The 16,557-nt window shown below is 38.8% G+C and overlaps 1 protein-coding gene across 3 annotated transcripts in view; it reads right to left on the minus strand.

Moving 5' to 3' along the window:
• The window catches only part of LOC136883240 (ATP-dependent DNA helicase DDX11), a 153,319-nt gene that overhangs the window by 107,851 nt on the left and 28,911 nt on the right, over positions 1-16,557 (minus strand). For 2 of the 3 annotated variants that reach the window (XM_067155446.2, XM_067155447.2), the window contains exon 3: positions 10,288-10,545. The exons of the other annotated variant lie outside the window; for it this stretch is intronic. In XM_067155446.2, the coding sequence (XP_067011547.2) occupies positions 10,288-10,545 (258 nt within the window). The remainder of the gene's footprint in view (positions 1-10,287; positions 10,546-16,557) is intronic. 3 annotated transcript variants of the gene reach the window in all.

Here is a 16,557-nt window from a genome sequence, read left to right on the forward strand (position 1 = left end):
TTTTTCAGGTCCCTACTGATAAGTTCCTTAGATATATATATAAATGCTTGTTATGTAAAAAGTAATCGAATGATAGTATTTTGTTAAGTCATATTTAGGCATAAATGGTCATTTCTATGTGATAGAGCATCTTTTAGATAGTAAATGGTCATATTCGTCATATTTTCACTCTTTCAAATAGTAAAGACCTTTTTTCATTCAGTTTCTTCCGTGTTCAATTGAGTTGTTGTATTTCTCAGAATTACACATCGCATTTTGTGGAATTCACAATATGGACTTTACCCTTGCGCAACAGTGAGCAGGTAGCTACTTAAGCCTGTCCTTCGTAATCTGGTGTGTCTCAGAGGTTATTGAATTTTGTTGAAGTCGGAAGTGTGTGTTCTGTGTAATATAGAAGGAAAAAAAGACTAAAGTGAGCAAAGTATTCGAGTAAAATTACAATAGTTTGTATCTCAATATGGTGAGAAAGTGTTCTCAAGTGATGGTAAAATACTGTATTGTAAACTGTGCGATGGAAGAGTAACTGCGGAGGAGTCATTTAACATTCAGCAGTATGTGGCAACAGAAAAACACAAACTTGGAGTACAACGAATTGAAAATGGAAAGACACTAGAGCAAATGCTCCTAGGAGAATCTCACCAATCTTATTCACCATTTTGTGAAGAAGTTTGTACAGCCTTTCTTTGTGCCAACATTCCCTTAAATAAGCTGAATCATCCAAAATTTTGCGAATTCTTAGAAAAATACACCGGCAAATCTCTTCCTGATCCTTTCATTTTAAGAAAGATCTACATCAGCCGAAGCTACGAAAATACTATGCAAGAAATCAGACAACGGGTTGCAAATAAGAAAATATGGGTATCAATTGACGAAACTACGGACTCTATGGGAAGATATTTTGCGAATGTCATTGTGGGGACTTCGGGAGAAGATGGTCCAAGTGAAACATTTCTAATAAACTGTGAACATTTAGAAAAAGTCAATTTTTCTACCATTAGTAAACTGTTTCACAGATCTATGCATTCCATATGGACCGAAGGCATTCAGCATGACAATGTACTGCTCTTCGTAACAGATACTGCGCCTTATATGGTGAAAGCTGCCAAATCACTAAAAGTATTATATAGTAAAATTGTGCATGTGACTTGTTTAGCTCACGCCTTACACAGAGTTGCAGAAGAGATTCATAGTCAATTCAGTGAGGTTGATAAACTGATTCGGTGTCTCAAGAAGGTCTTCTTGAAAGCACCTTCACGTGTTGCTTCATTCAAGTTGCTAGCTCCAGACATTACCTTGCTGCCTTCCCAATTTTGACAAGATGGGGATCCTGGATTGAATCCTGCAACTATTACTGCCAGAACGTCAATGTTGTGAAAAGTATCATTGATTCATTTGATAGCAGTAAAGCCGCTTCAATTGGACTAGCCCAGGAATTAATGTCTAATTCTGACATGTCAGGTCAACTTTCATACATCAAATCAAATTTTCGTTTTCTTCCTGCTACTATAACTGCTTTACAGCAATCAGAAGTGCCACTAATGAAGCAAATAGAACTAGTGAAAAAGATAGAACGTTGTTTGTGGTAAAGTGGGGCAAGAAGTATCAAAGAAAATGGAAAAGGTGTTAGTAAAAAATGAAGGGTATCACATATTGTGTTCCATTTCAATGATTTTGTTGGGTGAAAAGTTTTCTTTTAATAATTTAGAATTAGATTCAAATGATACTGTTCATTTCAAATATGCTCCTCTTGTGTCAGCTGAAGTAGAACGAAGTTTTTCAAAGTACAAGGCTTTGTTGGCTGAAAATAGGAAATTTTTTTTTTTTTTTGGAAAATTTGTACAAGGTATTTATTGTATATTGCAACTCAGGGCTCATAAACTGAATATACAGAAGCACATGAAAATAAGCGCAGCATGCGTTAACTATGTACTGACAATTTTAATAAAATAAGAAGCACACTACAATATCAAATTGCATAGTTTAACTTCTCTTGTGCATTTCATTCATAAATAAATGGTTCGTTGTCATAAACTGACTTATTAATTGATTTTACAACTGGAATTTTACCTCAAATATACCGTATTTCACGGCATAATCGTCGCCACCGCGTAATCGTCGCATCCTTTATTTTCAATACAAAAATCGGACTTTAAACCTTTAATTACATAATCGTCGCACGTCCAAATTTTGTTCACTAATCTGGTTAAAAGGTAAATGGAACTGCAACGTAAGTTGCACATGAATGCACAATTTAAATACGTGTATGGTTTATGGGCAATTTGGCAACACAGTCACGTTTGCGACATGTTGCACAACGTATAAATAAATAATACCGGTATATGTATGACGCATGGCTTACCGGTAGACTATCGGCAGTTTGACAACGTGGTCGCGAGACAGTGTACTATTTATTCACCACCTACATATTATGCTTACCGGTAGGCTATCGGCAGTTTGACAACGTGGTCGCGAGTCAGTGTACTATTTATTCACCACCTACATATTATGAGTTCCCATTTGAAATACGTAAGGCTGTAAGTTATCGCTTATCGGCAACGTCGCCAGGAAATACCGGCTAGGTAGGTTGAATGGACCTCGACCCAGCCCTCAGATACAGGTAAAATTCCCTGACCCGGCCGTGAATTGAACCCGAGGCCTCCGTGTAAGAGGCAAGCACGCTACCCCTACACCATGGGGCCGGCTCCTGTGTTATTGCGCACGAAGTGAAATCCAAGACGATAACGCAGATTTATACGGAATTATTCAGCCGAATTATTTACGATGTCTCAGTTGTCATCGCTAGACTCTTATCTTACAACTACGTCATAAGTGTCCGGGCATGGGATGAAAACTTTTATCCAAGCAGTCAAGATAATTATTATCCAATGCTATTAAAGTTTTATTTTATATACTCGTCAGTAATGTAATGTAAAATCATCAATAACTCAGAAGAAATATTAACCTAATTACCGTATGTTTAAAAGAAATTGAAAAAAATGAATGTTTGTTACTGACGTCTCGGAATACAGTCAACTATACAGTAGATCTACACCGCGCTAGCTAGAGCTCCAGTTTGCGAGCTTTGCGCAAGCGCAGTAGTGTGTCGCAACCAACGAGCTAAACTGATAAATTGTTGCATGCTTCCTTGCTGCCTAACAGTATTGGCTGCTCTGGAATGGACAGATCACAGATGCATTTATTTGTTTCAGATTTACGTGATTACTGTAGACATGTGTGCGTGAGAATTTAAGTTTTTAATTTGTGTTTTGGGTGTTTGCAGAAATAATTTGTTTTAATAGTGAACAATTACGGAAAGTCATTTATATCGCAAAACATTAACGTGTGAAGAAGCATTTATAAGCGATTATGGGTAAATATAGAAACTATTCTGCGGGCTTCAAGCTAAGCGTAATTGCCTTCGCTGAACAGCACGGGAACAGAGCTGCAGAAAGAAAATTTTCTGTGAGTGAAAAGTTGGTGCGTGACTGGCGGAAAGTAAAAAACAAGCTAAAAAGCACAAACCCTTCTAGACGCGTGTTTAGAGGTCCTAAAACAGGGAAGTTTCCTATAGTTGACGAAGAAGTGTTTAGGTACGTCAGTGAAATACATAACAATGGCTGCAGTGTATCATATGAAATGTTACAAATTAAGGGACAGGAGGTAGCGCGCAAACACAACATACCGGTAACTCAGTTTAAGGCGACTCGTGGGTGGATTAAGGGGTTCATGCGACGACACAATCTGTCAGTGCGAAGGAGAACAACACTAAGCCAAAAGTTGCCTGCTGATTACACGGACAAGATTGTAAATTTTCACCGATTTGTCATACGTTTGCGCAAGGAAACTTCGTACTTGCTTTCTCAAATCGGTAATGCCGATCAGACTCCAATCTTTTTTGATATGCCTCGCAACAGCACTATTGCGCTAAAAGGATCACGGAGTGTATTAATGAAAACCAGCGGTAGTGAGAAGTTGCGATGCACGGCAATGCTAGCCATTACAGCTGACGGGAGAAAGTTGCCGCCTTACATCATTTTCAAGAGGAAAACGATGCCTAAGAATATACAGTTTCCCCGTGGAATTCATGTACGAGTGCAACCAAAGGGTTGGATGGACGTAGAACTCATGCTGGACTGGGTTAAACAACCAGCTCTGCTTGTTTTAGATAGTTTCCGAGGTCACCTCGTGAACGAAGTGAAGCAAATTCTCACTACAAATAAGACACGACAGATAGTCATTCCTGGTGGCCTAACATCTGCTTTGCAGCCACTAGACGTATGTGTTAATAAACCCTTTAAAGACCACTTACGTCGATTTTACAACGAGTGGATGATGAGCGGCGATCAGCAATTGATGCCCGCCGGAAATATCAGGCGTCCACCCTTGGACTTGTTATGCTCGTGGGTGAAGAAGAGTTGGGATCTTATACCACCTGAACTAGTCTCCAAGAGCTTCAAAAGGACTGGGATTTCGAATGCACTAGACGGTTCCGAAGATGACGCAGTGTGGCAGGGAGACGAAGAATCTGATACTGGTATTAACAGAGGCAAGGACGGCGCATCAGATAGCGAAACCTGCGATAGCGACACCGAAGATTTGAATAAATTGCGTACCGGTAAGTCCGCATTTCACAACAAAGCGATAATTTTTTGCAAGTGTAATATTTTAACTTTAATACTCAAATTAATGACAAATTAACTTAATACGTTCATTTTTATTTTCAGGTTGGAAAAACGTTCGCCGAATTGTTGCGAAAAATTATGAATTTTGTTTTAGACTATTTTAATTATTTTGATGTATAAACGCGAGTATTACGTGTGCATCTTAAATTTGTATCAAATACAATTTAGTTATAAATACATTTTTTGAGTAATACAAATACTGGTATTAAATATTCATCGTATAATGGTCGCACCCTACAATTTTTTTTCGAAAATTTTGGTATAAAAAGTGCGACGATTATGCCGTAAAATACGGTAATACTGTTAGATTATATTTTTTACGTTATGGTGCATATTCTGGTAAATTTTAGGTCATAAAGGCATTTTTTTTCTGCGCATATTATGGTGATTTTAAGGTCATTAAAATCCTAGCCCTATATATTATATTGAGAGAAAACAAAATTACACTTTTTATGCCCACGTGTACATCATCTTTATACAAAGTAAAGAGCCCAAAATAAAATTATTTCCTAAAATCTGTTGGCAAGTAATACATGTAACTCCTTATAAGTACATACCCATATAATCCCAAATACCACCCGCATTTTGGATGCAGGTCGTATTCAAGCCGTTCATTCTCATAAATATTTACTACTTTTACATGGAGTATTGAAATAGATTTGAATACGGTTACCACATGTAAACGGGCATTCAGGTCTTCTTGTGTTCTAGTTGCGTTCTGGAAAACAAGATCGATTTTTTCTCAATACGGTTACAGTGGCATGTAAATGCGAAATGTAAGGTAATGTAATATGGTAAATCAAAGATTATGAGTAAATATGAAGGTCGCTGCTGCGGATGCTCGATCGTCATTTGTTTCACAAGTGCTGCTGGCATGCTGAGTGTGCGAATAGCTGATCTCGCAGGATATCGTACTTTGCGAGAGTCGAGGCTGTTGGTTACGGAAGTCTACCTCACTCAAATTCGAGTTCCGTATCTGTCCCATGAAAGTGCTGTCTCAATAGTAAGTGATAGATTCAAAATGGCATCTGCGGTCATTTACTGTGTGTGAGAAACTTAAAGTTGTAAGTGAAGCTGAAATGTACGGAAAATGTGCCGCTGGCAGAAAATACGATACTGATGAATCGTATATTTGTGATTGGCGGAAGAAGGAGGAAAACTTCTAAAAAGTAATGGCGATCGCAGAGCGTTCTGGCGGGCGGAGTGCAGTGTTCCCGGAAATTGAAGAACGACTCCACAAATTTGCGAAAGAAAAACTTGAGTTAGGATATGGTGTTTCTAGTCAAATGTGTCAATTGAAACCACTAGAGATCTCAAAACAACTCAAAACACAGGGTTTTACTGCAAGCCACGGATGGATCCGAAACTTTTATCGGAGAAAGGGATTGTGCATTTGAAGACGTACATCTATTTCACGTCTGCCTGGGGCGTATGAAGAAAAATTAACAGCCTTTCAGAGTCACATTATTCATTTGAGGAAGCAAAATTCTTATTTGCTGTCGCAAAATGGGAATGCTGACCAGACACCTGTCTATTTTGAAATACCGTTCGAATTCTAAAAGTGTAACCATCAGAACAAGTGGTAACAAAAAGCAACGATGCACAGTAATGTTGTGCGAATTAGCGGATGGAACCAAACTCCCTCCATATGTGGTTCTGAAAAGGAAAACACTTCCGAATGGAAACTTGCCGCCAGGTGTTATTGTTAGAACACATGAGTCCGGCTGGATGGACAGTGCGTTCGTTGAGGACTGAGTGCAGTGCATTTGACAACGTCGCCCGGGAGCTTTGTTACGAAAACGAAATGTGCTTGTGTTGGACAGTTACCGAGGACATACAACTGATGCCGTAAAAGATATGATGAGGAAAGGAAAAACCGATCTTACGATAATTCCCGGAGGACTCACTTCTATTCTGCAGCCGTTGGATGTGTGCATGAACCGGCCTTTCAAAACTGCAATGAAACAGTGTACACCAAATGGATGTCTGATGGTGATCACGCATCACGGACGAGTGAAGAAGCCTGAAGTGGCACTAATATGCAGCTGGATCAAGACCGCAGGGGCGCACATTCCTAACGATTTAGTGTCCAAAAGATTGTGAGAAATGTGGAATTTCAAATTCAGTGGACGGTAGTGAGGACGACTATTTGTGGAAAGATGCCAGCGACGAAAGTTCCAATGGTGAAACTTCAGATGACGATGGTGAATTGTGAATGATGACTATTGGGCCGATTATATTTACGATTTTTGTGACGATTTTATTAATTGTGAGCTGTTTGAATTTATATTTGTGGAATATTTGAAGAAAAATAAATAGGTATGCAAGTTATTTGATATTGATTTTCTTCCGTATTTTGCCGTCTCAAACTAAGGGTGCGGGTCTTATCCGGTGGCGGGTGGTATTTTTACGGTAAGTTGATATTTTAAAATACTTTCTAATCCTCGAATGTGGAGACAGCTCAATGTTTTCCACCAGTTGTTTGTGATAAAGATTAGTTTCATCAACAACCAACTGCACCAACTCCACTGGAAAAAAAAACCCCAATGATTTTGGGGTTGTCATCAAACACTACTTGGCTCCCAGAGTCTGTCACAATTACTTGAAAGCCTGGTGGAGAAAAGTCATTCATCCACCACAAAAATAGTGATGAAATAGCTTTTGAATTCACCGTGCTTTTCTTCCTTCGTTTAGAAGGAGGCTCTGTTTCTTTCTTCCTTACAATATTTTCAGCACACTCTGTATCACTCTCACTTTCAAAATCGCTTAACAATTAATTAAAATAATCTTTATCATCACTTTCTGCTGTGGTTAATAACTGAAAGATTCTTTGATCCGAAATAACATCGCTGCGAGAGCAACTAGCTTGTTGTTCAGCTATGCTGGTTTACATCACAGATGAGCTACACAGATGTCAACAAAAAGTTCTGTAAGTTACTTCACGAAGCTATAAGCCGTGATCAATTATTTCTACATAATGCTCAAGAGATGGCAGAACATGCCAGAGATCGAATTGGCACTCAAGAGTGAACCAGGAAACTCGAAAATATTTAAAGTTCTCGTGCACTGTCTATAGATGGACGTAGCAGTGGTGGACTGGCCATGTCAGCCTGTCTATAGGCGGGCGTAGCAAACATCGGGTTAAAATGAAACGTAGTGTTATTTTTTCCACCATATTCTACCATCATTTTAACTCAAAGAACCACTGAAAAAAGTAGGCATCGTTTTGAATTCGAGACTAGGGTAAGTACAGTGTGTTTGAATTTGTGCTCAATTCAATCTTTTCTGGACTCTTCAGGTTCTACTGTTATTATTATTATTATTATTATTATTATTATTATTATTATTATTATTATTATTATTATTATTATTATTATTATTATTATTATTATTATTATTATTATTATTATTATTATTATTATTATTATTATTATTATTATTATTATTATTATTATTATTATTATTATTATTATTATTATTATTATTATTATTATTATTATTATTATTATTATTATTATTATTATTATTATTATTATTATTATTATTATTATTATTATTATTATTATTATTATTATTATTATTATTATTATTATTATTATTATTATTATTATTATTATTATTATTATTATTATTATTATTATTATTATTATTATTCAGTGTTCGCTGGAAAACAGCTCGGCTAGTTTTAATAAGCAAAGGAAAATCTGGGGGCTATAGGCCTTTATGTATGCTGGATACTGCTGGTAAAGGATTAGAGAAACTTTTGCAGCCAAGAATACTTTCAGCAGTTCAACTAGCTGGGGACCTCTCTGATCGTCAACATGGTTTTCGAGGAGGGCATTCGACAATCGATGCAGTATGGGAAGTGTTGAATACAGCTAAAAGGGCACAAATGGGTAATCATCACTCTCGTAAAGTGACACTCCTTGTGACCCTTGATGTTAAGAACGCTTTCAACTCGATCAGTTGGAATGACATATTGGAAGCACTTCAGAATACTTTCAAACTACCGGAGTATCTCATGCGCATAATGAGAAATTATTTGAATGATCGTAATCTAGTATATCACACAGAAGATGGGCAGAGAGTGAAACGGCTCACAGCTGGTGCAGCACAAGGGTCCATCCTTGGCCCAAATCTGTGGAACATAGTATATGATGGATTGTTGAGGTTAGAGATGCCGGAAGACACAATGCTAGTGGGCTATGCTGATGATATAGCTGTTTTGATAGTTGCTCGAAATTTGGAGTTGGCTCAGTTTAAGCTAAATCAAGTAATGCGACGGGTGAAAGATTGGATGGCGAATCACAGATTACAGCTTGCAGATCATAAAACAGAGATTGTTCTCTTGACAAGAAAAAGGATCACGACCGTCATTCCAATGTATATTGGACAAACAGAAATTGAAACATCCAGAAGTATAAAGTATCTCGGAGTGACACTTGATACCAAACTTACTTTTTGGGATCATATCAAACGGGTGACAGATAAGGCGGTGAAAACAACGGATGCGCTGAGTAGATTAATGAGCAACGTTAAAGGTCCGAAGTCTAGCAAACGACGACTTCTGATGTCGATAGTTCACTCGACACTTCTATATGGTGCCGAAGTCTGGGCTGAATCTCTGAAGTTTGAAAAATACCGGCGAAGGATAGCTGCGGTACAGCGGAGATCAGCTTTGCGTATTACAAGCGCGTATCGCACAGTATCCGAACCTGCGGTCCTTACGATAGCAGCGGTAGCACCAATTGATTTACTTGCCTTAGAGAGACAGGAAGTCTGGCGAACTCACGGAGAGCTCGGAAAGAAGCGCGCTAAGGAGCTAGCTTATAGGCAACGAATGGAGCGGTGGCAGCAAAGATGGGAGGAAGATCCTCGAGGAAAATGGACTAAGCGGCTGATACCACGCCTAGCTGATTGGGTTGCCCGAGTTCATGGCGAGGTTAACTTTTACATTACGCAACTATTGACGGGTCACGGATACTTCCGTAAATTTCTACATAGAGTAGGTAGAGCGAACGACTCGGCGTGTATTTATTGCAATGATATAGACGATGTATTTCACACATTTTTCGTTTGTTATCATTGGTCAACTCAGAGAAGATGTTTATATACTGAGCAAGGAGAGTTGACGCCAGAAACTATTGTGCAGGCGATGCTACGAAACCAAGAATCTTGGGATCAGATAGCAGTATATGTAGAAGGCATCCTGCGTCAGAAAAAGAGAGATATGAATGCTCATGAACAGCAGTAAGGAGAAATAAGGAAGAAGAAACCTAACAAATTAGCACGACACCGCCCTGAAGTAATGCGAGAGCGGTTCCGGGGCGGAGATATACGTCGTGGGAAAAGGGTGTGTGGGTTTTAGTGAGTGTAGGAATCTCACACGCTTGTGAAGTGCGGACCCTCACAAGTGTCTAATGAAAGATTTCCCACACTTCCCTCGTAAAAAAAAAAAAAAAAAAAAAAAAAAAAAGTCCTATGAAGTATTTTCTATTAAATGAGACTATATAAGTTGAATGTTTGAGAAAAACTGCCCTGAAGATATTCATATTCATGTAAATTAAGAAACGTTTTGATCGCAACATTTTAAATGTTTACAAACCTTGGAGACTTTCTCTTTGAGCTGTTTCATCTTGTCATCTTGAAGAGTGATACGGTTCAGTTGCTGCTGGAGTTCCTGTTGCTGACGGTTCAGTTTAACTTGTTCTGCTTGCTCGCTCAGCCAATCACCCGCATCTTGAAAACACTCCTTCCGCTTCTCCGCAAGAGAATGGATGGCAGACTCGAGCTGGTGACGTTCTCGCTCTTCATGATCCAGTAACCAGCGAAAAGCTCCACAAATGATACTCAAAGACTTCCCCTAAAATATTATGATTATTGTAATGGAAGCAAATTATTAGGATTTGCATGAGGTCTGTGGCTGTATATGAAACATTAACTTAACTTGAAGTGTCTAATATGCAGTAATGCCAATATATGAGGAGGTTCAGGATGAAAGACAGATTGTGAGATAACATTTTCTAATCACGACAAAACGAGAACAAGAAACTCCCCAGCTGATCAAAATTAGAATATTCATGAGGACAAACATGTCTTTAGGGAATGATGCTGGGAAAAGGAGTACAATTCTGATTAAATTTTCAGTTCAAGGTTAGAACAAAGAAGGAGTGATAGGCTAAGGTGAACTGAAATTAAAATAGAGCAGTATAAGAAATACAGTGAGTATGATAATAAAAATAGCATTTCTACAACTAAAGTGATGCCTTTTTAAAAAAACTTTTATAACAGTTAGATTCTTCAGTCTGCAAAACTAATTTTGAATAAATACATTTACAAACTATCTGAAAAAGCCTAAATAGTAAATCAAATTTTGGCTCCTTTCCAGGAAATTAATTTTTGAGATCACTTCTGTTTCCCATCTCCATTGGGAGGAGGGTGCGTGCCCACATTTATTGAGGGAGGCATTTCATTAGCAATCTTCATTCTTAACAAAAGAAAGTAAAGGATTAGCAGAAAGCAGCTACACATTAAGTACAAGAAAAAGGAAGGAAGGGTTAAGAGTAAAAAAAAAAAAAAAAAAAAAAAAAATACAATACAGGTATAAGACAAGGATCAAATTCCATCTGCAACAACTACTGAGTGCAATGAGTAGCTCAGTAGTTGCTATTGCCAGTCCCAAGCTTGGATAAATGAGAAGGGTTGGTGTCAGAAAAGACATCTAACCATAAAACCTTCTGCCATTTCAACGAATGAGTCTCAATGAAATACAGTACGATATGGAAATGAGAGCAAGTATGTACCCCTTAAATGATGTACAGCAACCACACCTTACAGCTGTGATAAATGGGCAAGGGCTACCGCAACAGGGATGACTGCTGCTAAAGAAGGAGTCCAGTTTATGGAGGGAGTGATGAAGATTGGTACTCTGAACATAGGGTGTATGACAAGAAGAGGAAGAGAAAGGGCCGATTTGATTGACATGACAGACGGCCTCCCCTGTAATTAACCTACCTCTCTTGCACCTACACTGCGCCCCATCTAGCCCTCCCTCTCAGAACTTGATTTAGCTGTGCTAAATTTCATTTTAGGGGTTCTTAAGGTGGCCCTAACAGTGCCCAATCAACGACTGTTCAGTCGTTAATTTCCTCAACAAATGTTTTTCTGTGCATACGACTGGACTTGCAAACTTAGTATACAATGGCTGACTGGTGGAGTAATTTCCATAACGTAGACTATCTTTGAAATGTGGAAGTCTAGTGCTATCCTGATGGCTCCTATCCTGGTTAAACGATATAACTGTTAGGTTCGACTTTGTTTTATTATTAAATTGTGTAGGGAAATTTTCTGAGTTATCAATGTACGAATAGTGCAAGTTTCAATTTGCCATGCAGGGCTAATGTAAGCATGTCACAAGAATGTTCAAGTTATTAACCCCCTGTATACTCCGCATTTTTCTCTTAATGCGACGAAGTATTGTCAAAATTTAAACCTGTTTGACCATTTAGGATTTTGGCATATTTTTCTCCTACTTCCAGTGTAGTTTGGGCTTAACCCCTATTTCTAATGGGCACTCGTGTTCCAGCAAGTTGTTCTTTGATGTCATTTATTTATGAGATCTCCTGTGATTTTGGGGATCCTCTGCTTGTTGCTGTTTTTGGCCATTTTTAAAACTCTCGTTTTGTCTCCTTGAGTAAAGTGCTTGATTTTGAGGTCATTTACATAGTTGGAAACTCCTCCCCCCCCCCCCCCCCCCCATTGCTTCATGTGAATATACCCAATTTGGTTTCATTTGGTGTCCTATGTAAAAAATCAATCAATCAATCAATACTGATCTGCATTTAGGGCAGTCGCCCAGGTGGCAGATTCCCTATCTGTTGCTTTCCTAGCCTTTTCCGAAATGATTTCAAAGAAATTGGAAATTTATTGAACATCTCCCTTGGTAAGTTATTCCAATCCCTAACTCCCCTTCCTATAAATGAATATTTGCCCCAGTTTGTCCTCTTGAATTCCAACTTTATCTTCATATTGTGATCTTTCCTACTTTTATAGACGCCATTCAAACCTATTCGTCTACTAATGTCATTCCACGCCATCTCTCCGCTGACAGCTCGGAACATACCACTTAGTCGAGCAGCTCTTCTTCTTTCTCTCAATTCTTCCCAACCCAAACATTGCAACATTTTTGTAACGCTACTCTTTTGTCGGAAATCACCCAGAACAAATCGAGCTGCTTTTCTTTGGATTTTTTCCAGTTCTTGAATCAGGTAATCCTGGTGAGGGTCCCATACACTGGAACCATACTCTAGTTGGGGTCTTACCAGAGACTTATATGCACTCTCCTTTACATCCTTACTACAACCCCTAAACACCCTCATAACCATGTGCAGAGATCGGTACCCTTTATTTACAATCCCATTTATGTGATTACCCCAGTGAAGATCTTTCCTTATATTAACACCTAGATACTTACAATGATCCCCAAAAGGAACTTTCACCCCATCAACGCAGTAATTAAAACTGAGAGGACTTTTCCTATTTGTAAAACTCACAACCTGACTTTTAGCCCCATTTATCAACATACCATTGCCTGCTGTCCATCTCACAATATTTTCGAGGTCACGTTGCAGTTGCTCACAATCTTGTAACTTATTTATCACTCTATAGAGAATAACATCATCCGCAAAAAGCCTTAGCTCCGATTCCACTCCTTTACTCATATCATTTATATATATAAGAAAACATAAAGGTCCGATAACACTGCCCTGAGGAACTCCCCTCTCAACTATTACAGGGTCAGACAAAGCTTCACCTACTCTAACTCTCTGAGATCTATTTTCTAGAAATATAGCAACCCATTCAGTCACTCTTTTGTCTAGTCCAATTGCACTCATTTTTGCCAGTAGTCTCCCATGATCCACCCTATCAAATGCTTTAGACATGTCAATCGCGATACAGTCCATTTGACCTCCAGAATCCAAGATATCTGCTATATCTTGCTGGAATCCTACTAGTTGAGCTTCAGTGGAATAAGCTTTCCTAAAACCGAATTGCCTTCTATCGAACCAGTTATTAATTTCACAAACATGTCTAATATAATCAGAAAGAATGCCTTCCCAAAGCTTACATACAATGCATGTCAAACTTACTGGCCTGTAATTTTCAGCTTTATGTCTATCACCCTTTCCTTTATACACAGGGGCTACTATAGCAACTCTCCATTCATCTGGTATAGCTCCTTCGGCCAAACAATAATCAAATAAGTACTTCAGATATGGTATTATATCCCAACCCATTGTCTTTAGTATATCCCCAGAAATCTGATCAATTCCAGCCGCTTTTTTAGTTTTCAACTTTTGTATCTTATTGTAAATGACATTGTTATCATACGTAAATTTTATTACTTCTTTGGCCTTAGTCTCTTCCTCTATCTCGACATTATCCTTGTAACCAACAATCTTTACATACTGCTGACTGAATACTTCTGCCTTTTGAAGATCATCACATACACACTCCCCTTGTTCATTAATTATTCCTGGAATGTCCTTCTTGGAACCTGTTTCTGCCTTAAAATACCTATGCATACCCTTCCATTTTTCACTAAAATTTGTATGACTGCCAATTATGCTTGCCATCATGTTATCCTTAGCTGCCTTCTTTGCTAGATTCAATTTTCTAGTAAGTTCCTTCAATTTCTCCTTACTTCCACAGCCATTTCTAACTCTATTTCTTTCCAGTCTGCACCTCCTTCTTAGTCTCTTTATTTCTCTATTATAATAAGGTGGGTCTTTACCATTCCTTACCACCCTTAAAGGTACAAACCTGTTTTCGCATTCCTCAACAATTTCTTTAAACCCATCCCAGAGTCTGTTTACATTTTTATTTACCGTTTTCCACCAATCATAGTTACTTTTTAGAAACTGCCTCATACCTGCTTTATCAGCCATATGGTACTGCCTAACAGTCCTACTTTTAAGACCTTCCTTTCTATCACATTTATTTTTAACTACCACAAAAACAGCTTCATGATCACTAATACCATCTATTACTTCAGTTTCCCTATAGAGCTCATCTGGTTTTATCAGAACCACATCCAAAATATTTTTCCCTCTGGTTGGTTCCATCACTTTCTGAATCAGCTGTCCTTCCCATATTAACTTATTTGCCATTTGTTGGTCATGCTTCCTGTCGTTCGCATTTCCTTCCCAATTGACATCTGGCAAATTCAGATCTCCCGCTACAATCACATTTCTTTCCATGTCGTTTCCCACATAGCTGACTATCCTATCAAATAATTCCGAATCCGCATCAGTGCTACCCTTTCCCGATCTGTACACTCCAAATATATCAAGTTGCCTATTATTTTTAGAAATGAGCCTTACACCTAGAATTTCATGTGTCTCATCTTTAACTTTTTCGTAGCTTACAAATTCTTCTTTCACCAGAATGAAAACTCCCCCTCCCACCTTTCCTATCCTATCTCTACGATACACACTCCAGTGCCGTGAGAAAATTTCTGCATCCATTATATCATTTCTCAGCCATGATTCAACTCCTATTACAATATCTGGTAAATATATATCTATTAAATTACTTAATTCTATTCCTTTCTTTACAATACTTCTACAGTTCAACACTAACAATTTTATGTCATCCCTACTTGATTTCCAGTTCCCTGTTCCCTTATCACCGCTCCCTAGGCCATCCCGTTTCCCTGAATGTACCTCCCTATTACCCTTCCAAACAAATTTCCTAACTTATACGTACCACTGCGGTTTAAATGAAGGCCATCCGAGCGCAGATCCCTATCTCCTACCCACCCATTAGGATCTAGAAATTTCACTCCCAGTTTCCCACATACCCACTCCATAGTCTCATTTAAATCCCCAATCACCCTCCAGTCAGTATCCCTCCTACACAGTATTCCACTAATAACAATCTCCGCTTTCTTAAACTTCACCCGTGCTGCATTTACCAGATCCCACACATCTCCAACTATGTTGGTACTTATATCAGCTTGCCTTACGTTGTTGGTACCAACGTGAAACACTACTACCTTCTCCTTCCCCTCCTCCCTCTCTTCTACTTTCCTCAACATCTGCCTCAACCTAATTCCTGGATAACATTCTACCCTGGTTCCCTTTCCTCCACACACTTTCCCCACGTGTCTAACGATGGAATCCCCCATGACCAGAGCCTCAACCCTACCCACCTCATTTGATCCCCTCCCCTCCTGGTCAGCCCTATCTTTCCTGATAGCTGCAGAAGCTACTTCCTCCTCCCTTTTCTCCTTCCCACGACCCTGCTCCACCTGTCTTTTCCTATCCTCTACTCTACATTTCCCTTTCCTACCTTTTCCCTTCCTCCTACTTCCACGCATCTCAGCAACAGTTCCCTGTCCCTCATCTTCCTTCTGTTGTTCTACCTGGAGTGACTCGTACCGATTTCGCACTGACACCTGTCCTGAATTCTGATCCTGAATAGACCCCTTGGCCTGCAATCTCCTTCCCCTTAGAACATTAGACCACCTGTCTTCTACAACTCCTCCCTCTCCTTCCCCTCCTACTGTAACCTGTACATTGTTTGGGGGAGTCCTATCTTCCTTCCCGTCTTCTGTGAGAATCCTAATTATCTCCCTCAAACTTTCCAACTCCTCCCTCATACCCCTCAATGCCTCACCACACCCACAATAAGTACACTCGCGCTCCTTAGCCATTCTTTACGGGGGAAAAATTTTAAATTAAAAAATAACTTATTTGCAAAAAAATATAAATGAACGGAGGGATATATTGTCTGGGATAGTACACAACAATAAGGTAATTAATATACGACTACACTACAATACTACTTAGTCGTGCTCTATTTTTTTTTAATC

This window comes from Anabrus simplex, chromosome 11, assembly GCF_040414725.1.
Source record: "Anabrus simplex isolate iqAnaSimp1 chromosome 11, ASM4041472v1, whole genome shotgun sequence".
NCBI lineage: Eukaryota > Metazoa > Arthropoda > Insecta > Orthoptera > Tettigoniidae > Anabrus > Anabrus simplex.